General features: G+C 36.5%; 1 protein-coding gene and 1 non-coding gene across 2 annotated transcripts; one reads left to right on the top strand and one right to left on the bottom strand.

The window, feature by feature from the left end:
* Window positions 1-408: 408 nt before the first annotated feature.
* Window positions 409-480, bottom strand: trnaq-uug (transfer RNA glutamine (anticodon UUG)). Its single transcript has one exon. It is a non-coding gene; the product is annotated as a tRNA-Gln (tRNA).
* Window positions 481-3,012: 2,532 nt separating this feature from the next.
* LOC113050348 (vitamin D3 receptor B-like) lies at window positions 3,013-22,232 on the top strand. The gene is made up of 9 exons (XM_026213226.1): window positions 3,013-3,753; window positions 11,740-11,884; window positions 12,016-12,146; window positions 13,076-13,260; window positions 13,447-13,546; window positions 15,288-15,474; window positions 16,847-16,998; window positions 17,901-18,017; window positions 18,130-22,232. The coding sequence occupies exons 2-9, from the start codon at window positions 11,742-11,744 to the stop codon at window positions 18,381-18,383; spliced, it is 1,269 nt and encodes a 422-aa protein (XP_026069011.1). The 5' UTR covers window positions 3,013-3,753; window positions 11,740-11,741; the 3' UTR covers window positions 18,384-22,232.
* The last annotated feature ends 399 nt before the right edge of the window (window positions 22,233-22,631 follow it).

Raw genomic sequence — 22,631 nt, 5'->3', positions numbered from 1 at the left:
GATTTAATATTTACACATTCTTATTGTGTTTTGTATGTTTACAAACAAAAATGGCCATAGATAGTTGATAGGCATCAACTATCTTGGGGGATACTTTCATTGTGTGTATCATCGTGTAAGATATTATCACTGAGTTTGTTTTACGGTCACCCATTTTTATGATTTTACCATAACCAGCTATCAAATATGAAAATCAGCCCACCCTTTCTACTCACTATGAAATATGAGTGTACTCAGTCTTATAGACACTTATAGACAATCTTATATTGTTTGTTTTGTTAACAAACATAAGCTGAATTCGCAGGATTTCATGGAGGTACATCACTGATGCCTTGTCCTAATTCAACAGAACATGGCATTTGTTTTTTACTCTTTTTGGTTGGCTTTTTCAGCATTTTCAAAAGGACGAGGTCCCACCGAGATTTGAACTCGGATCGCTGGATTCAAAGTCCAGAGTGCTAACCATTACACCATGGGACCGCGCTGCCGCGTGCAGCCACATGAAGGGAACTAATCACTGAACATGTGGCCTGTACTTTAATCTTATATGTATCGTATGTTATTGTTTTTCAGTTAAACTGCGCGAATGTGTATGTTTGTTTAGGGTGAAACTGCGATACTTCCTTTCGGATATATATATATATATATATATATATATATATATATATATATATATATATATATATATATATATATATATATATATATATATATATATATATATATATATATATTGCTTGGCTAGATAAATTAGCTTATAATCAGTGTCAGATCATAGCAAACCAAAAGTATTTTAGTAACTTTTATATTAAATATAACCTTCTTACTTTAATGTTTGTCGAATTGTATCAGCCTATATTTATTTTGTTTATTTATACTATCGCGAATGTGTCTTTTTGATCATATTTGACGTAGTTTAACCTTAAACTCAGTTCCTGAGACAGACTGAAGACAAAACTCGCACGCTCTCAGTCTCCGCTGATGAAACAGGCTTTTTAAAATCGTATTATTTATTCATTTATATTTTTTTCTACCGAGAAATAGACACATCAGATTGTTACAAAACTATACGCTCCTTTTATTAGCCTCAAATCTTACCAAAACTTGACTTCCGTGCACGAACAATCCACAATGTTTACTTATTCATTTTATCCTGACAAAAACATCTGCAACAGTTGCATGAGTCAAAGAATGGTCGGTCTGTAAAACGTCTTTATTTTGGATTTTTTTCCCACTGTTAATCCAATGTTTTTTTTTTTTTCTTCAGGAAATCAAATGCTTTTTCCTTGTGACATTTTCGTTCCGAGTAAAGAAGCAAGAAAGAAGAGTGTTGTCTCCGATTTCCCTTTTTGGCTGATCTGAAATAATAATAACAACAACAAAATAATAGATATTTTCATTACTAAATAAGGGTCAGCATTAAATATCCAATCAATTTAATCTAAATTTACACAACCCTTCATTTACGTTTAGTATTCATCTAAATGCTAACTATATGAATGCCACAAACTGCCTTATATTTTGCACAATAGCAGAACATACTGTATTAACACTGTAGTAATACTATTGCTGTTTACAAGATGTATTGCTGATTGTGTTTTATTGTATATAGTTTTTTAAAAAAGTATATAGCTTTTAAAAATTATTTAATGATTTTTTATTTGATTTCCATACAGAATTTCTCATTGGCTGGCTGCCCTTGACCTTTGACCTAAAATGAAGTAACATTCTATGTTCCACATTCCACAGTTATCTTTGTAGCCTCTGAGAGGTTATGAACTGTTATATCAGTGTAACTGTCAAAACATTTAGAACAAAGGTGTGATTTTAGTCAAATCCAGATGACTATAGTGAGAGGGATATCTTATAGGTGTGAGCACCACAACAGAATCCTCTGAAGGTCACAAGACCACATCAAACATCATACAATCGTATACAGTATTACTGTATAATGCATTAATAGTATAATGACATTGTACCAATTCTATTATATTCTGTATGTCTTTTATTTCTCTTTACAGTGCTGTTTTAAACGAACGTACAAAGCATGCTTAGTACCCTAAATGTGCCCCTCTATATTTCCAGACAATAGCCTATATGTTCCTGTGAGAGGACGTCGGAAACAGCTAATGGATAACCATAAGAGGCCCCCTCTCTGCATCTTTTACTTCCGTTCATGCCTCTACGATCTTCCTTTCCCTCCATCACATTTCTCTTCCTTTATCTCAACATTCTTCATCAATCATTACAGCTCAGATCTTACACACACACGCCTGCATACAAACACGACACATAACCTTTCTTCTCCTACTGTGAGCCACAGGGCTGAAATCCCCCTTGTGATCAGGCTAACACAATCAAACTTGTATGTTGTTTTTTTCTTATGCATACTCGCACACAACGTTGTGCTCTGCCTTCTAGGCCTGAAACAGAAGCCTCTGCTATACTACTCAGGCAGACACACCCAAGTAAAACATGAACTCATCTCCTTACAAACCTAAATGTTATATTTTAAAAAAAAGATTGGCTGTCATAGACGGCTGAACTTTTCCATGACTTACTGCAGTAGCTGTAGCGACCAGAAATTGCCTACTGCTATTAGGTTAAGTAGGATACTGGCTAGGCCATAAATTGTTTTGTGTTGTATTAATGAATTCCTTAAAGGAACAGCAAAAACACAGAAGTAAAATCCGTTCATTTCATATCTGTCATCATTTATTTATCCTTCCCGACCCTGTATGGTATTCTCAAAAAGAAAGAATGTTAGGGAATAATAGCCTTGCCTCTTTCTTTTAAAAATTAATGGTGCATGGGGCTTTCATTCTTTTGTGTTCCAGAGAAGAAATAAAGTCATACTGGTTTGCAACAACAGAATGAATAAATGTAAAAAGCATTCCTTCAATACAGATTGAAGAGCCTGGCACACATTCCTTCTCGTTTATACACGAATACGATGCTCGACCTCATGCGGACAAACTGTTTACCTCGTTGGTGCCTCTGACGTCACGACACACCCCTCACGCGCGTGAGCGCGCGCAACCCTTGCATGTGAATGCAGTGGGATTCGTGCGTGCGTGTGAGTGAGTGTGTTTTGCTTGTGGAATGTGGGAGTTGTCCCCACGCGTTTTACGAACAACCGACCTGTCCAAACAGTGCGCGCGTGGCAGAGGATGTCACACCAACCAAAACAGCGGACGTACGCTCACAGCACAGTCTTTGATCCGTTATTGGAGGAAAATCCGCTGTACAGGGTAGAGTCGGGGCGGGGCGTAATTACACGGAGTCCCATCTATTTAGGGTCAAGTACAACATTTTTACAGTCCTAACCAGCGTGGGTTCAAAGTTTGTTTTGTGCCCGGAAACTGCGAATCTCCCACAGGGTGCGGAGGAAGTGCTTTCGGAATATTTTTGTCTTATTATTTTGTCTTTAGTTAATCCCCAGACTCGCGATCAAATCTGCACGGGATGGATTGCAAAAATGCAATAGCCAGCGTAATTCGTTAGCATCTCGTCGACTAGCTCCTCAAGAGGCTCATGAGGAAGGGGCTGCGGTGCGGCTGGACGCGGAGCGAGGCGACCCTCTGCGGAGCTGCGAGGCGGTGGGCGTGTTTTCTCGGCGTGCTAGCATGTGAGCTGGCGCCAAGTTCTTGGCGTAAAAAAGAAGGAAAAAACAAACAAACAAGATTTACAAGTTACGGGCTGAAGAGAAGCAGCAAAAGTCACATCTCGCTTGACCGGAAAAGTTGTACGCAGGTACGAAGCGAGCAGTTTACTCTAACACACACTTTTACTAAAGTGAACCTTGTGCGCACACTAAGTAAATGCAATTCAAAACAAAAGCTGCTAGTCTGCTAATGTTAGGTAACCTACTCAAGTGACTACTGTTTTTTTATCTGGCAAATGAGATCAAGGGAGAGAGAGATTGTGTGGTAGTTGCTGAGCTAAAACACGTTTTTCACTTTTAAAAACCTGTTTATATAGTCGTTGTGTGTCTTTGATGCATCTAACTCGTTGCACTGATTGAATGCAATTTAACCACCGACAGTGGCAAGTTATACAACGTGGAAAACTTTGCTTGCAACTAGCTCTGAAGGATGACTTAAAGCGGCAAATTCGTGCTAATGAAGTAATGATTGTATTCAAAGAAATGTAAACGAGTGTAACGTGAATGGTGATGAGTTATCTTGATATAGTATTGCTGCGCAATCGGCTCATCTGTTGCGGCAATTTCCAACTGCGACATCATCCAGCCACAGCGACAGTATCGCTTCTACACTTTTACCAGCACTTTTAAACTTACTGATCTAACTTCTCCAACCAAATACTGTTATGTCGGTTATGTACGTAACTAATTCACAACAAAACGTGTAGTACGAGTGTAACGATTCAGGCTGGATATCCGCTGTTTTTCTGTGTGTTTGTGTTTGCCGTATGACTTTATAATAGCCTTCTTTGATAATATTACGTATCATTAATTAATTATATAATGTTTAATAGAGCATTCGTTAATATACATTACGATAGTTATAATGTAATTAAATTTTAATTCATATATTTTCACATATGTGCATATTTAAATATACATAAATATCTGATCTATTGCGCATTTACTTATCTGTCTAATGTTTAATCGTAAGGGAAAGTTATTGTTTAATTTAAACAATTTTTGAAAATGAGTTTTCTTGTATTTGTTGATCTTATGCTGTAATAATAATATTAATAAACTTTATCATCCTTTTTGCAGTAGGGTTGGAACAGTGCATAGCCTATAAAGGATTTTACCTGATGGAGACCTGTGTGTTTTATAAAACCCGATGATGAAAGTAAAACTTTATAAATGCTTAATTTAAAACCTAATAAAATGTACTAACCCTGCTATATGAGTCAAATTAACCCACAGCATTACTAACGTTGGTCATATAGGAGAGAGTGTGCGTGACTCTGAGCTGAAAGCACATTGTGCTGTTGGTATGTTGAGAATCCGTTGTAGTTTGCATTGTTTGTTTAACATGTCTGTTGAACTAAGCTAGGACTTTTTCCACTGTTCCTAATGGACAACTAGTTAGTGCATGTCGGACAAGCATGGTCAAAAGTAAATGACTGGTCATATTAATTCTTTTTTTTTAGTTGTTTAGGTTGATTTCAGGTGACAGACCTTATAAATCAATGTAATAGTTACACTTTTTGGCTAATATATTTTCTAATTTGAGTGGAAGTAATATGAGTACCTCTTGTTTTATTTCCAACCATGTAACAAGATTACCCTGGAATGATTTTAAAACCCTCTTTCCCTTTTATTTAGTACCATTTTCTTTCTAAAGAAGTAAAAATTTTCTTAAGCAAGGACACATTTGATCAAAAGAAACTTACAGAAGTTATCTATTTTAAATAAATACTGTTCTTTTGAACTTCATATTCATCAAAGAATCATGAAAAAATATTATACTTTCCACAAAAAAAGATTAAGCTGCATGAATGTTTTAAACGTTGATAATTTGATTCCTGTAGAATCATGTGACACTGAAGACTGTAGTAATGACTGCTGAAAATTCAGCTTTGCCATCACATATATTATATGTTATATTTTAAAATATATGAAAGTAGAAAACTGTTCTTTTACATTGTTATAATATTTCATATTATTACTGATTTTACTGCATTTTCTATGAAATGCAGCCTTGGTTTTGAGCACAATAAAATTCTTTTCAAAAACATAAAAAATCTTACCAACCCCAAACCTTTGAACTCACTATATATATAATATAATATATATATAAAATATAATATATATAATTTTCCCCTCTCTCTTTATTTTTGTTAGTATTTTTTGATTTTCAGTGCAGGATAAATAACTGAAAGTCAGTGGATTTTTCTTTTCTGCTGAGCTCCAGACGGTATAGGCTGCAGTAGCAAAATCTATATAGTCCTATACTGGATGTTTACATGTTCAGTACAGTCCAAAATACCCACGCACCTGCATGTGATGTCCATAACAGTGATTTATGCTGAGTCTGTGTAATGCTGGACTTCCTCTGTGCATGTCTCGCTTTATGATATGTTCCTTTTGTTTAAAGGAACTGGATTGTGATGTTTAGGTTGTTATTGTGGCGGTGCGCGTTTCAGGGGCTGGAATGTGTGTAGTTTCTGTAACTCTAGGCAGAAGCTGTGAGGCCTTGACTGTAGCCCTGTAGAGAGGCCCATTGAAGGGGAAGCTGGCTCTGTATATGTGTGTATGCGTGTGTGTGCATGCAGACCACTGGGATTGGACACAGGGTAGAAAGACCCCCTGTACGGAAGGAGGGAAAAGGGAGGAAAGAGGAAGGAGGAGTCAGTAGCACTTTTCTGGTCATGTGTGTGTTCTTGCCCCATGTTTTGCATGGAGTGAGTGATTGGTCGCGTTACGGCAAGGGTAACCAAAGACGAATACGTAAAAAGACTATTCACAGCTGAGAAAGGCTTCTCATTAGTAAACAGACTAAATTTGACTCTTGTAATGTAACTTGTACAGTGTTGGCCTGATGTTTGTTTATTAACTGTGACTGATGTTTTACAGTGCTATCTTTGTCTTTGCATCTTTTTTAATGTAATATTTGTTTGCTTGTGGTGAATTTAACAGTTCAGATATAATTGATGTTCAGTGTGAGGAGGTTTTTCAGCATGATTGAAGGATAATGTTTAATGTATGTCTTTGCACAGTGCATCTTCAGCTACTATGGATTGGTACTATTTGCTTAGTGCTTGACATTTATATGTATATATATATATATATGGCTTAGGTAAACCTATAAGGACTTAAGAGTCTTATAGACTGCAATGACACAGAAAATATAATATATTTTTTGTAGTTGTTTGTTTAATTTCTTTCCATTGCATTGATTTCTGTAAGATCCTCTAGTAACTTTGGATAGTCCTTCAATATATAAGGGATAAGATACAGTCAGCCAAGGTGATCAGGAAGTGGAAGGATCGTGTGTCACCCTAATTACAAACTTGCCAAGTAAATACATAAATTACTTATAAAGTTTAGTGGTCATTACACAAAAATAACTGATGCAGGATGCAACAATTGGCCAATCAGAGGTCGATGTTGCTCAGGCTCAATTTAGGTTCTCTTCACAATGTCTTTTAGTCTGAACTGTGATCATTCTGTCTCATAAAAATTTTGAGATGCACGTTCCCTTATTTTACATGTTTTCTAGTATACACTGTCAGAATTTTTTTTTAATCATTGGGACAGTTCTCTAAGTGCTAAAAGCTACATATTTTTACCTTATTTACCCCCAAATGGTACCTAATAGGACCTTACATGTACGTGTTAGTACCTGAACTTTATATGTTTTACTATTGTAATATTATGTAACTGGAGGGTACCACTTCAGTGATGGCTGTGTGCTTTTTTTTGGAAACTGTTTAAGTAATGCTAAATAAATTAATACATTCTGAGATTAAAGTAAAATAAAAGTAGACATGTTGCTGCAGTCTCCACTGTATCCCAAAATGAAAATGATTTGTAACTTACTTTCTTCAGTGGAACAAAAAGGAAGATAATCAGAAGAATGTTGGTAACCAAACAGTTTTGTTTACCATTGATTTCCATTGTATGATCAAAAATGTACATGCATTTCTCAAAATATTATCTTGTGTGTTCCACAGAAGAATGGATTTGACACGACATGTGGGTGAATACATGATGACCAAATATTGTCCCTTTGGGTTGTGTTTACGTTGAAGCAATTTTTGGATGTGATGTTGGCCTACATGGATCGAATTAGGTTTTCTCTTGAATATTAGGCTACCGCATTTCTTGGGGTTAAATCAAAACCAGATTGATTTCAATACATATACCAGCTGTTCCGGCTCCTTATGTTAATGTAAATGCTGAACATCTACAGTAGTAAAAACTATTACTTATACATTTACATAACGTGTGTGTGTCTTGCCCTATGCAAATAGAAATCTCTGAAAGAATCCGACAGTAAAATGACTTTACCATGTCCTCATAGAGTGTAGCTTGGCATGAGTCTTAGTTTGTATTTGTGCGGTGTACTTGTGGAATTTTGTGTGTTGTGTGTGTGAGAGAGAGACTTTGTGTGTGAGTGTGTGGCGGTGTTATAATCTGGCAGTGTGTTCCAGTAGGGTTCGTGTGAGGACAGCAGCAGTTTCTGTGTGTTCTGGACCCGAACTGACGCAACTGGCTCTGCGCATTACACATACACTCATATTTCCGTAGCGTGTGTGTATGTTGGAAATGTGTAGGACTGTTTGTCTCGGAGTCTCTGTCTGTTTTTATGGGTCTGCTGATCGTTCTGCCTTTATAGCTGTCAAAGCCAGTTTGCCGGGTCGCTCCTAGTGTGAGAACATTTCTACAGGGCATTAGTATGTGATGTTGCATGTGTTCCTGTGTTTTCCACATGGTCTCCATGCCAGGCCTGGCATTCCTGCCGTGTGAGGCTGTCTCTGTCTGTTGTCATAGCTAATGAAGGTTTATGAAACCCTGACAGCATCTCTGTCCTGTCCTGCATACAGGCGGCCCTCAGCCTCTGCTGTAAGAGCTGTGGCGCTTTTCTCTGTTTACTTAATTTTATGACCTAATTATACCTAAAAGCCACACCAGTTACGAAGTCAACTCGCATTATGCAGTTACTAGAAGTTTTTAAGGCGAAGGAAGGAACCATAGTGACCCATGTCGATTGAAGTATCACTATAGCTACATGCTCTAGAGTTACTATAGCATGACATAATAACCACTGGCAATATGTAATGGAATATGCTAACCTCTGGTTATCAGAAATGACTGCATTTGTTTTTGAAAAGGAGGTCAGACTCAAGAGTCAATTCTCACCATATTTCAAGCTGTTTTCAGTTTCGATTAAAAGATAGTGCTCATGCATGTTGCTTCGAAGGCGATCTTCTCCGCTGTAGTCATGCGGTACCTCTAGTTCTTTTATATGATAAACAGGCCATTACACTCACAACCAGGTCATTCTTCTGAAGAGGGACAGTCTTTCTCATACACCTTGGCCTATATACTTGTTAGTGCTATGTGATGCTTCAGTCAGTTCAATCATTAACTCTGAACTACCTTAAAGGCATCACGATCATATACATATAGTGAGGCCGCAGTCAAAGTGTCAGTCATGTCCAGACCTAAAATATCCCAGGTTTTCTCAGATTTCTTAGATGTTTTATGGCATCAGATAAAACGTTAACCTGACCGACCAATTAAGAGACATTTAAGATTTAAGAAGTCTTTTATCTCCGTCGTGCTATGTGTGCGTTGATAACAAGAGCCATGGAAGCAAATAGTGGAAGAAGCGTGCATCTCTGTGTGCACACACAGTTAATGATTTTGGAGCCTTGTAAAAACAAGGGCTAAGTTTACATAACAATTGTTTCAAAACGTCTGCATTTAGTGTACTTTTTAGAAGGATATTGTGTTTATTATATTATATGAATTAATTATGTATTCATGTTATTATTATCAGGAAACTAGTGATTTATAAATGGATTCGTCCTTCAAATCATGTCTTTTTGTTAAATCTATGTTTTGCACTTTGCGTGTAAGAGCATTGCTCTCATAATATTAGTTGATGAGGACTATATTGTATAGCAAGGCTAATCACTCATAGCTACAGCTCACTTCACTAAGTCTACTTTATTATTTAACAGGTTTTTTTTTTTTTTTTTACACACAGGCTGTTGAGAAATTAGGTACAATCCAGAATAATGAAACTCAATGACTTTTTTCCTGCACTTGAGTGCACCAAAATGTGAATGCTTATGTAAGCAAGTATGAAGTAAAAGTGATCTAAAAAGTATGAGAATAACATTACTTTCTTTGAAATAAATGTCTGTTTGTTTTATATTTTCTTTTATAATGACAGCCATTTAAAGAGTATGTTTGTAAACGGTAAACATGTACTTCAAAGTTCTAATTTTTTTATTATTAAGTATTTATTAACGTTGATTTATTATCATATGATTTACTTCGGCCCCCCTTTTTGAATCTGTATGAATATTGACAAGCGAAAAACAATTATCATTATCATTACTGGAAAAGCCATAAAAAAAATAGCAAAATCCATCTGCAGGTTACCTTCAGAAATATGCACATAAGTAGTGCCATGTTTGTGGAAGACTGCCAACTAAATCTTCACAAACAGGGATGGCAAATGTTTCACACATTTTGAGTAGATGAATAAATGAACAGCCCAATTTAGATAAATGCATAATTATGTGCTGAAGTGTTTTGAAATGTTTTTATTAGTGTGAGTTTTCTGTGTGCATTAGAGTAATTTGAGAACCTTCTTTTGAAGAGGTTACGTGTGTGTGTGTGTGTGTGTGTGCATGCTATATGAAGCTTTTCCTCACAACTTATTGAGTGAAAACAGGAAAAACTGTGACATCACCCTCTATGCTGAGGAATGTTTATTTGGTTTGCACTGTTTCTGTTTGTACACATTGACTCGTGATGTTCCTGCGACCTTTCACATAGATCTCCACTTTATTGCTGATTCCATGTGTTAGGACAGTGAAATGATTAATCACATGCTTTTATCATATACACATTTCTTGTGACAATATTCCTATCACCTGAGGCTTTTGAGCTGTTTGAGTTGGTGTGTCACTTTGACCTCTGACTCATTTCAGCATGGCTGCTGTTCCTCGTGGGTTGCTCAATCCTCAGTGGGGCCATATAATGATTTTATGTTTATTTTTTTGCTGACCTTGTTCTTTTTTTTTTTCAAAAAGGCTTTTGATGGAGATATTGAAGCTGACATCTGTTTGTTTTCATTTGCACGGTCTCCTACAACCACTCCAATCCTCCTGCCCTTCCTCGATGGTGTAGCACTGATAGCTAATTAATATTCCCCTCTATCTCGTACGCTCTTTATCAATGCGCATACATTAGTGATGCTTATATAAAGAACTCTGCCCCCCCCCCCCCCCATTCAGTTTTTGATTCTGGCCTCATAGCTTTAATCAGAATGATTTATTGTTCTATTAAAGAATTGTTAATTATTCATCACTCGCTGAAGAACGTCAGTTATGATTTGTGGTTTTGTTATTCTGTCGGTGTGTGCTGAAGAAAGGGAATGTCCTTTTTTTCTGCTTTATACACTACCAGTCAAAAGTTTAGAATAATCAAAAAAATAATAATTGTGTGTGTTTTTGAAAGAAGTCTTTTATGGTCACCAAGCCTGCAACTGTTTTTCTATTTAGTATATTTAAAATGTAATTTATTCCTGTGATGGCAAAGCAAAATTTTCAGCAGTCATTACTCCAGTTGGTGCTCAATGTTTTTAAAAAAAATCAGTTTTATTATTGGTGCTCCGTTATTAATAATGATTCTTCTTATCAAGGCTGAAAAATAGTTTTTGATGCTTAATATACAGTATATGGTGATATGCTTGATACTTGGATTTGCATGATACTTGATACTTTTTTTAAAGGAATCCTTAATGAATAAAAGCTTAAAAGTATTTATTTGAAATATAAATATTTTGTAACATAAATGTATTTACTATCACTTTTTAACAATTTAATGCGCCCTTGCTAAATAAATGTATTAATTATAAATTCAGTAATGTCATCCCAGAAATAAATTACAATTTCAAATATATTCAACAAGAAAAGTTTTTTTTAGATTGTAATATTGTAATCTGTTCCCATCATCCCCATAACTGCACAACTCTGTATGTTTGACTCTGTTTCTCCTCCTCCTCCTTCGTCTCCTAGTGATGGAGTCCGCCGTTAGTACATCCACTCAAGTGCCAGATGAGTTTGACCGTAATGTTCCACGGATCTGTGGTGTGTGTGGAGACAAAGCCACTGGCTTTCATTTTAATGCCATGACCTGCGAGGGCTGCAAAGGCTTCTTCAGGTACACATGCATGCACTTTCTCTCATCCAATTTGATATTCACACATTTAAAACAACATTAACACATATTATCTGTAAACAATGTGATACTTGGCATACTATTTTTAGCCTTTTTGCATGGGTGTGCATTAGGCGCAGTATGAAGCGGAAGGCCAGTTTTACCTGTCCCTTTAATGGAAGCTGCACCATCACTAAAGATAACCGTCGCCACTGCCAGGCCTGCAGACTCAAGCGTTGCCTGGATATTGGCATGATGAAAGAGTGTGAGTTACTAGCCAACAAGACACATCTCAGAACACTGGTTACTGGGAGCCAAGATATATACTTTGTTATATCATGTTTTAAATCTAGTTTAGATTTGTATTAAACCTGGAGTTTCCGAAGCTTCCAGATGTCTGTTTTGTGATCTTGAAGGGCTCTGCAGGAATGGCATGCTATTTGTTATAGTTGTTCCAAACAAAAGCAAGTAAGATGATCCATTCACAAAAGGCCCTGAAAGGCAGTTAGCAAAATGAACCTTAGGATAAGGAAGTAGTATCACCGTTTGTGAGCACATGATCTTGAGTGGCAGCTCTTTGCGAATCATTTTGAAAGTGAAAGGTACTTCACTGTGAAATATGGATTTCGCAATGTTTGATCGCTCTTGTGTTTTGAAAGATCATCAGGGGAAATTATAGCTTGTATGTTATCACTTTTTTTTTTAAAACAAACATCACATGCAGAAAGATCAGATATATTTGAATTAAGTCATTAAAAAGGCAATGTTTGATGCAATTGTTTTAATGTGCCGAACAATTGTAATAGCTATAAACCTGAATATTTCTTTAAACCTAAAAAGTTTCATTTTAATTTTTATAATAATAATGCTTAGATTAATGGGGGAGAAAGGAAGACAAATATCCAGTAGAACGGAAAAAAAGAGGTTCAGACATTTTTTGCAAGTAAAATTGGTCTGATGTAATTGCTCTCCCCATTGAAACTGAATTAAGTCTCACAGATACAAAATTAAAGCTATTGATTAAACTGAACTCCATCAAACTATACTGAAGTAAATTATAATGAATTATGGTTGTAATATAACACTGGAGAACAACATACGATTTTAGTTTCTCATTTTTTAAATCTGTATTTCACCTGTAATAAAATCATATTACATGAGCATAGTAATAATACCCATCTGTCTTTTCTTCAGTTATATTGACGGACGAGGAAGTTCAGAGGAAAAAGGAGCTGATCCAGAGGAGAAAGGATGAGGAGGCGCAGAAGGAGGCACAGAAGCCCCGGCTTTCAGACGAGCAGCGCAGCATCATTGACACGCTGGTGGATGCGCATCACAAAACCTATGACGATTCCTACTCTGACTTCTCACGCTTCAGAGTAAAACTTTCATCAGATTTTTCTCTGTTCTCCTCCTCTCTTCTGCATACCATTCAACCAGTTTTAAGATGTTTTTGGACACCAAAGTGATGCTTAATTTTGCCTGCATTAAGTATCAAACCAAACGGCATCTGTTTTTTTTTTTGTCCAGTGTGTTCATGTGTTTATGTGTGTTTTGTGTTGCAGCCTCCAGTCAGAGAGGGTCCAGTCACACGTAGTGCCAGCCGAGCCGCGTCTCTTCATTCACTTTCAGATGCCTCGTCAGACTCCTTCAGCCACTCTCCAGGTGACACACAAACGCACATGCATATACACGCAAAACATATGCACACAAACACTCATTTGTGTGTGTAAATCACCTGTAAAGTTTCTTCTGAGAAATGTTTTCCAGCCCAGTCTGAGACGCGGGAAGGAGTGTGTGTTTGTGTGTTAGAGGGCTGTGTGTCTTATATGCACAGCAGGCTCCATCCATCTCACCATGCCTGACGTCACAGGAGAGCCACTCTAATGACAACCAGACTATTCACATGCATACGTATACACACACACACACACACACACACACACACACACAAACAAATGGCTCATCCTGGAAGCAGCAAGTTGTTTTTGTAACTTTAAATATGACATTAATCATCAACTCTCTATTGGGGTGGGGGTATGACCATAATCTTACAGAGCACGTTATGAGTGCTTTTTATGATTTTTTTATAAATAATATTACCAGTTGGAAAACTCTGATTTTGATAATAAACTGTTCTGATTATTTTTTTTCTGATTGCTGCAGATTTTATTAATCTGGAAAAGTTACAGATTAGCGGGTTAAATTTTTTTGTCTACTCACGTTGTTTTGCAGCTCTGATATGTTGACACTGTTTGCTTTTCAGGCAGAGTGTAAATTAGAGAATTATTCTGCTATGTTAACAGCTTTGTTTATTTTTATGAAGGTGTTTGCAAGAGTGCAGAACACAGTACGCTGACAGTCAGTGAGGTTGTGCTGAGCTGCAGGCTCAACATGTTTACCTGAGTAAACATGCACGAAAGATGTCTTCAGAGATTTCAGTGCAAGCTTTAGTAAGCATTTATTAAAAAAAAAAAAAAATCCAAATTAAAAAATGCAGTTACAGTATAAAGAAAATGTCCCGCATAATTGTGCAGTCATAATATATGACAGCAAATGTAATTTACACAAATTCTTTTCCATAATATTCCCTTACAATTCACTAAACCATTAAAAACAGAAGTAGTTTGTTGTCTGGTTGTATTATATATGCATTTTGGCAGATTTTGAAATGGACACAAGGGGGAGATAATGCTTCTGTTAATCAGCTAAGTGGACACCGTTATCGGCCAGTGTCTCAAAATACTGTCATAATTTTTTCCCTGGGCCATTGTTTCAGATTTTTACTTGCCTTACAGGCACTTTCACTAGCCCGCCACAAAAAGAGTTAATTTCATTCAATGCAAAGAACTAGTCAAAATCAAAGAATGATTTTGAGTGAACATTAAAAAGGATTTTGAATGTTTCTGAGTGCATGGGATGGCCGTATCGATCCTGAAATATTGATACTGATGTGAGTATCGAAAGTATCGATGCTCAAATAAAGATATTGATAATAAGGTGGTTTTTTTTTTACCAGTTTTTTGTTTATTTAACAAAAAGTATAAAACGGTATGTTCAGGAAATAATTGAGTAGGATAGAACCATGTCCTATTTTCTAGAACTATGAGTAGGTATCATTTCACATTTTACATACATGTAAAAGTTCGTATCTATTGACTATTGATATCAATGATACTGTTCTTTAAAAGTATTCTTTTAAAGTATCGAAAACAAAATACAGTGGTACCGTCCATCCCTAGTGTTCAGAAAATGCTGGAAGAATTCCAGTGTATTTGTTACAATAATTGTTGAGTTTGAAAGGTTACTTAGATATAGCAAAGCATTGATCTTTTTTGTTGTTGTTTTTTCTCTTTCTCTCTCTCTCTCTCTCTCTTTCTCTCTATCTGTGTCTTCACATCTGTAGAGTCAGGAGATCGTAAGATGAATCTGAGTAATCTGTTGATGATGTATCAGGAGCAGGGTTTGAGCTCCAGTCCAGACTCAAAGGAGGATGAGGGCACTGGTCTTTCCATGCTTCCTCACCTGGCTGACCTGGTTTCCTACAGCATTCAGAAGGTCATCGGCTTTGCCAAGATGATTCCTGGATTCAGGTAAAAAAAAAAACATGTCAGGGAAAATTCAGAATTTAAAAAACTTCTTTTTTATTTATTTTTTTATTCATGAATAAATTTTATTTGTAATGGCAGGAGGTTGGATTTACTGTATTTCAATTTGAAGAAATTCAGAACCAGTCAGTCACCAGAAGGAATTCAGTTTTGCAATTTTTTTTTAAATTTTAAATACATATTTAAACATATATGTATATAAATACATATTATACATATACTGTACAGCATTGGAAAATATGTACTAGTCTTCCAAAAAACAATATTTAATGAAGTCAACAAAAAAAAAGTAGATTAGAGCCTTTCGGGACATGATAAACAAATGCTCAGTTCAGCTGAATGGAGCTGTTCTTAAAGAATTAGTTCACCCAAAAATGAAAATTTGCTGTTAATTTACTCACCCTCAGGCCGTTCAAGATGTAGGTGTCTTTTTCCTTCAGTGAAACAGTAAAGAAGATTTTTTGCTGAAACCATGGTCCTTATTGATTCATAAAATGCAGTTCAGTGGCTGCCACTGATTAAGGCTAGTTTTCAGTGTTTTACTTCATTATTGGGTGTTTTAATAATATAATTGATTACATAGACAAATTGATGAATCAGTTATTTGAACCAGTTCACTGAAACAAACTGTCTGAGTCTGTGGGCTATAGATAATCATGTTGTGAATAATGTTCAGTTTCTTGCACTGACCGATCGTTTTTCTTCAATATATCTTCAGGAGCCACAGTTATTGTTTTTGTTGCCTGTATAGGTTTTATTATTTTTATTCTTAAAAGTGACGGTAGCCATTCACTTGCATTTTATGAATCTCCAAGGACCATTTTTCAGCTACAAATCTTTTTCATCTGAAGACAAATAGTCCCCTACATCTCAAAAGCCCTGAGGGTGAGTAAATTAACCGCAATTAATAATATATATATATATTATATATATATATATTTTTTTTTTTGTGAACTAAACTAACATTTTTGTAGGTCTTTCTTGAGCAAGGATGATCTCTGCATTTCTTTAATCTATTTTTGTGGTGCTTGTTTGTGGAAAGTTCCACCTTTTTCCAAACAGTCTAATGTTAACATGCCTAACATCCATTTAATTGCCTCAGGAACATAAAAATATGTTTGACCTTATAGACTGTCACTCTCCGTACATGTTTCTTTCCTGGCTCTGAGTACTTCCATGTATTTCCCAGCTTCCTCAGAATGTGCGCACATACATATGCATGATGGACCGCATGTTGCTGTGGTAACCATAGGAGTGTCATGTTATCTGCACTGAATGCACCCACTCCTTCTGCATCTGCCATTCACAGAATCCAGCATGAGCCAACATTTGATGTGTGTGCATTTGTGTGTCTCAGGGAGCTGACAGCTGAAGATCAGATCGCTTTGCTCAAGTCCAGTGCTATAGAAGTGATCATGCTTAGGTCAAACCAGTCTTTCAGTCTGGAGGACATGAGCTGGAGCTGTGGAGGACCCGAGTTTAAATACTGCGTCAATGATGTCACCAAAGGTACACGCAAACTGACAAACATTGTTTCATGCAGTGGCTGCAGTTTTGTTATTGTTTATTAAAACCAAATTAAAAATCATTTTCGTTAATTGAAATAAAGCTGAAATAAAAATTATAAACTTTTAATGAAAATTATAAATGTTGCCTTGGGAACTGACTGAAATAAAATATGTTTGATGTACTCAAATTAATAAAACTTAAACTGAAAAAAAAAAGAACGCAAAACAGAATTAGTAAAATTTGAAATGAAACTGAAAAATAAAAAATAAAAGGTAAATTAAAAATATTGATAAATAACATAATAGCACATAAACATACAAATATAACACTGAATAGTTACATATATTAAATCAAAGTTTACTTGGTTACTATTATGTTTTATTTGATGTCAGCAGTGGGTTTAGTGATAATTTTTAATTTTTTTTTCTAATAATTTTTCTTTTTATACCAATTTTATGCATGGAGACAATGATGAATAATATTTTTTACAACATTCATCTAGGCTAATGTTTTCAATTGTTAATTTATACTACTTCAGTTAATTCATTTTGAATGTTTAAATTAACGTTAGAAATTAGCATATAGCACATAGACAAATACATGAAGGTATTGATTATTATTGTTTCCTGAAGTTTGTTGCATTTAAATGAATGATGAATTCAGTATAATTAATTAGAATAATTACTGTATGATTAGGATCTACTATTAATTAATTAATTAGTCATTATAAAACATGACATGGTTTTCAAAAATGAAATAAAAATATTTTTTTATCACTTACTGGTTATCAGACTTTGTGACCAAGGTCCATAGTCAATGTGATGAACAACACCGGTTGTTAGTCTCTGTTAATAATGAGCCTAATGGAATCATCCTGATTTTGTGTATGTTTGGGGGCACAGCTGGACACACTCTGGATCTGTTAGAGCCTCTGGTGAAGTTTCAGGTGGGCTTGAAAAAGCTCAGCCTACATGAGGAGGAACATGTGCTGCTGATGGCCATTTGCCTGCTGTCTCCAGGTCAGCGTGTATCCCATGTGCACCAAGCATTAGACAGACTGAGACGTCACCCGTAAAACAAGTCTGTGCTAGCAAACAGGAATCTCACTTGTCTGTGTTTGTGTGCTCGTAGACCGGCCCGGGGTGCAGGACCATGAGCGAGTGGAAGCGTTGCAGGACAGGTTATCTGAGGTTCTGCAGGCGTATATCCGTGCGCATCACCCGGGGGGGCGTCTGCTCTACGCTAAGATGATCCAGAAGCTGGCGGACCTTCGCAGCCTGAACGAAGAGCACTCCAAACAGTACCGCTCCCTTTCTTTCCAGCCCGAACACAGCCTGCAGCTGACCCCTTTGGTGCTGGAGGTGTTCGGCGGACAGGTCACTTAACAACCTCACCGGAGCAAGACATGCGGGTCAAACGGCGTGGATCAGAGAATTGTGGAGTGGAGTGAATGTACGGACAATCACCTTAAAATGCATACAGAGTTTCCAGGACGAAGTTTGTGAGTGGTGTGTATTTGTGTGTGTGTGTGTGTGTGTAAGTGTATCCCTCATCATTTACAGATCGTCTAGGGAATGCCATAGATGTTGTATGTAAGGAAGACATTCTCATGAGAATGTAATATGGTCATGGTGTTTATCACTGTGGCAACTCATTACAGTATATGTTACTGTAGTATCAATAACCAACAATATTACACTGCATGTGCAGCAGGATGAGTGTGTGAGAGTGCGGTCCTGTTCTAAACCTCTGCATGGCCCCCAAAGCGCTGTCCACTACTGCTGATGTCCTGTCTCTTCACCTCCTGCCTTTAAATGCACAGGGTTAAAAGTACTAATGCAAGCACACCGCTCTAACTCACCCCTCGCCTAGCCATTTAACCAAACGGCAGCTCCGCCCCCATTTTCCTCTGCCTCCAGAGCTCTGATAGGTCGCTGAACAATGGCTGTCTTCTCTCCTGTTATTTGCCTGTGCTGTGATTGGCCAATAACCTCGCGCCTCCGCAAAGTGGTCAGTGCAGCATTAGCACTCGCCGCGCAGTTAACCTGTAAATAAGACTCAGTATCTATATTCGTAACTTTTCAAATGAGTGTAAATAGAGTTTGATATAAGTGCTTCTTGTGGCTTATGGTAGAATCTAGCAGAGGGAGACCCTGAAGCCCTGGCTGGTTATAATGAATAAGTAAACAAAGACTACCATCTAACTGTGCGTTTATGAAAACATGCAGGAAGTGGGATCATGAATTACATTTTTAAAAACCGCTTTACCTCCATTCTTTACCGTCGTAAAGTCCTGTAGGTTACATATTTCTCAAATCTTCCATTCTATCATAATTTTTTTGTTGTTGTTGTTGTTTCAACATTTTACTCTTCGTTAGCCATCATATTTTCTTAGGGATATCATCTATATTACAATCATGTATTATTTACATTTTAAATAATATATATTTTTCTCTTCATTTGACATGAATGAGGTTTCACATTATGGTATTCAAAAATTGTGGGAAATCATTCTTAATAAATCAAATTAATTGGGATACTTCAAAATGGAAATCATAGTTTCATAGTCCGGAGTGAATTATGACCCATGCACTATGGTGTCTATCTGACAGGTTGTGGGAGATTCATTTAATAACTGTTTGTTTTGCTTTGGGAGATAATACTATTTTTTTTCTCTTCTCATGTTTTTAAAAGTAACTGAAAGCAGCATGCTGGGTAGTTTATGATTTGAATTTTTGTCATCTCTAACTGTGGTGTTACATGCTTCTAGGGTATATTTGATATTTTGTTGGCACAGAGCAGTTCTTCAAAGCATATTCTGATTACAGCATAACACAACTCAGCACTTCTCTTAGGCTGGTTGTTATTATCTAAACACCAATTATGTTGTTATCTAAACTGTAAAAATTATCTAAACATGTCGGGCATGGTATAAACAGCGTTAATTTCACATTAGCCACTGCCTGAGTTGTGTCTCTAAAACAAACATGACTGCCTTAGCTTGGCCTCAGCTGTTCACAGTCATTCACTTTGATCTTTTTATGCTTTTTAATTATGTAAGAGTCCTTTTCTCTACTGTGTAAAATATCTGTAAGTGATATTTGCGAGACTGTCGTCAAGGGCTCCTTGAGTCGCAATATAGGGCTGATGCTTACAGAGCGCTACCTCTGTTGCTTTATATATCTCGTTCTCTCGGTTTCTCCAATCACGTCTGATTCGTATGAATCTTCTTCTCAGTCAGGGCTCAGGGTCATTAGGAAAAACTTTTCTGTGGTATGAGATTTAATCAGTTTAATGAAGATTTTCTGTAGGTGTGAGTTTAGTGTCAGAACTGGGTCGATGATTTAATGATCATGTAAGCTGAATTTAACTACCTGGAAACTGCGGTCGCTTGGAAAGGAGAGCGCAGTGCGTGCGTGTGTCTGTCTGTGGAAGCGTGTGTTTATGAAGTGAGGGCAATGTATAGCATTTACCTATACACCAAGTATATTCATATATAATTGGGTGTCGCATAATTGGCCCAGCCTTGATGGGAATGTGTATTTGTGTGAGAAGGTTATCGTTTCCTCATTATATTACTATTCAGATAACTTAGTCATGGCACTTAAGATTTAATGATATGGAAGGTTTGCTATATATATCTATGAGTATTACTTTGCAAATGTAAAAGATTAAAATATTTTCTTGTAGACTAGTTTTGATATTCTGGTATCAGTGTACAGGTGGTGGCACAGGGCAGAGCATTGTTAGTTTACATGTGTGTAGATATGCAAATATCGGAAAGTTTGGTTGAATGCTAACCTCCTGCCCAGTGCGGGCATGCATATATATATATATGCATGCATGCATAAATTTGTTTTCATGATCTAATTGCTCTCTTTCGACTGTCTGTTTTATCGTCTTCATGCCTTCTGTCTGTTATTAGCTGCTCAGTACTTTGTGGGATGAGGGCATACACTCAATTTTAAACTGGAAAACTATGAAATCTTCCAGTCTTGAGCATTTTTGTAGACGTTCACTCACTTTCGTTCTGATTTCATGATGAACGAGTGAGAATATCCCTGCAGCACTTACCATCGACATAGATCAGACAAACCAGAACAACATGTCATGTCTAAACGGCTGCAAAATATACAGTATGCATGGTGATGATGATGATGATGATGATGATGATGATGATGGAGAGACATGAGAAAGACAAAAGATGAAATTGATGTTGGTCTCTTTTCCGAGTCCAAATGTAACCATAACAAACTACCTCTCTGGGGAACAGACACATTTGATTTGTGTTTTTTTTTTTTATGATTCATGTTTGTATTTATTGCTGTGCAGTGGCTCACATGGACAACCCAGTACCTCATGTATGAATATCACTTAACAACAAAGACGCCTTAACAGCTGTTTTATCAGATTTTTTTTTTTTTTTTGAATAATAATATTTGTGTGTACAGTAATTGTATCCTTAGCTTTCTTCAACATGCTGAAACATTCATTACACGGACAGACAGACAGACAGACACCTCCACAAGAGAGCTGAGAGCTGTTAAGGCGTGGTCTCTTCCATGATTGACAGCGATCAGTTGCTGCTGGGATTGGTTGGCCATCCTCAGGCCCCTCCCCTTCTTTATTCTGACTGCTCAGTTGGATTTTGCTGCTCTGCAAAAATAACTACACAAAACCTGTTGAAGCATTGCCTTCTCTCTTTTTCTCTTTTTAAACGGTGACGTGTCAAGCGGGTATCATCTACTCTGCAGATCACACTTGCTCAAGCTTTACCTCATACAAAAACACATATACCCTCTACAGTCAATACCTCATGCCAGGTCAATCCTAAAATGGAGTAGATGATGGTGTCCGATTGATGATCGAGTCATTCGTGACAAAGAGAAAATGAAGAGAGACATGCTCTTTACCTCTCTTCTTCTGCCGGGTGACCATTGGACAGGAGATCAATAGAAAGTTTGTGGCACTAAAAGGCTCATAAGTGCAGAAGCACTTCTGTCTCTGAGTGAATGGGTACCATATGGAAAACTGTAATACAAATGCTAGCTGTTTACTGAGGCTAAAAGTAGAATGCCTGCTCACCAGGACAAAACCAGTTGAATATGACCATTCATGAAACAGTTAAAATTGCCTGTTTTGTTTTCTTTCTTTTCTTTTACATCATAAAGTATTGTAAATTCATGTTCCTGATTTCATGTAATATTGGTCAAATGTTTTACAAATCAATAAAAGAATATAATAATAAACACTGGTTACTTTGATTTTCTGTCATATGGGGAGAGTGCAGTACGCTGTCGGCCTATTAATTTAGGAAAATGAAATATTTTTGTCAATATGTTAATAAAGGGTCCATCAAATATAGCTGGATGTTATTGATAAACAATCATATTTTATACTCAAACAATTTTTTCTTATTACAAATACATTTCTGCATGGCAGATATCATAAACTTGGTCAAGGTCTTTTATTTATATATATATATATATATAAGTTTTTTTATTTCCACTTTCTTGAAATGTATAATACCTAAAGTGGGTATAGAAAAGATTGCCTTTAAAATATTAACATTTTGTTGCTTTTGTTTTATTCAGGATCAACTTGTAACATCAAAGAAAACGATATAACATCAA

The sequence above is a fragment of the Carassius auratus genome, chromosome 31 (genome assembly GCF_003368295.1).
Source record: "Carassius auratus strain Wakin chromosome 31, ASM336829v1, whole genome shotgun sequence".
Classification (NCBI taxonomy): domain Eukaryota; kingdom Metazoa; phylum Chordata; class Actinopteri; order Cypriniformes; family Cyprinidae; genus Carassius; species Carassius auratus.
Note: the sequence above shows the minus strand (reverse complement) of the source record. Positions and strands in the feature narration are given on the sequence as shown.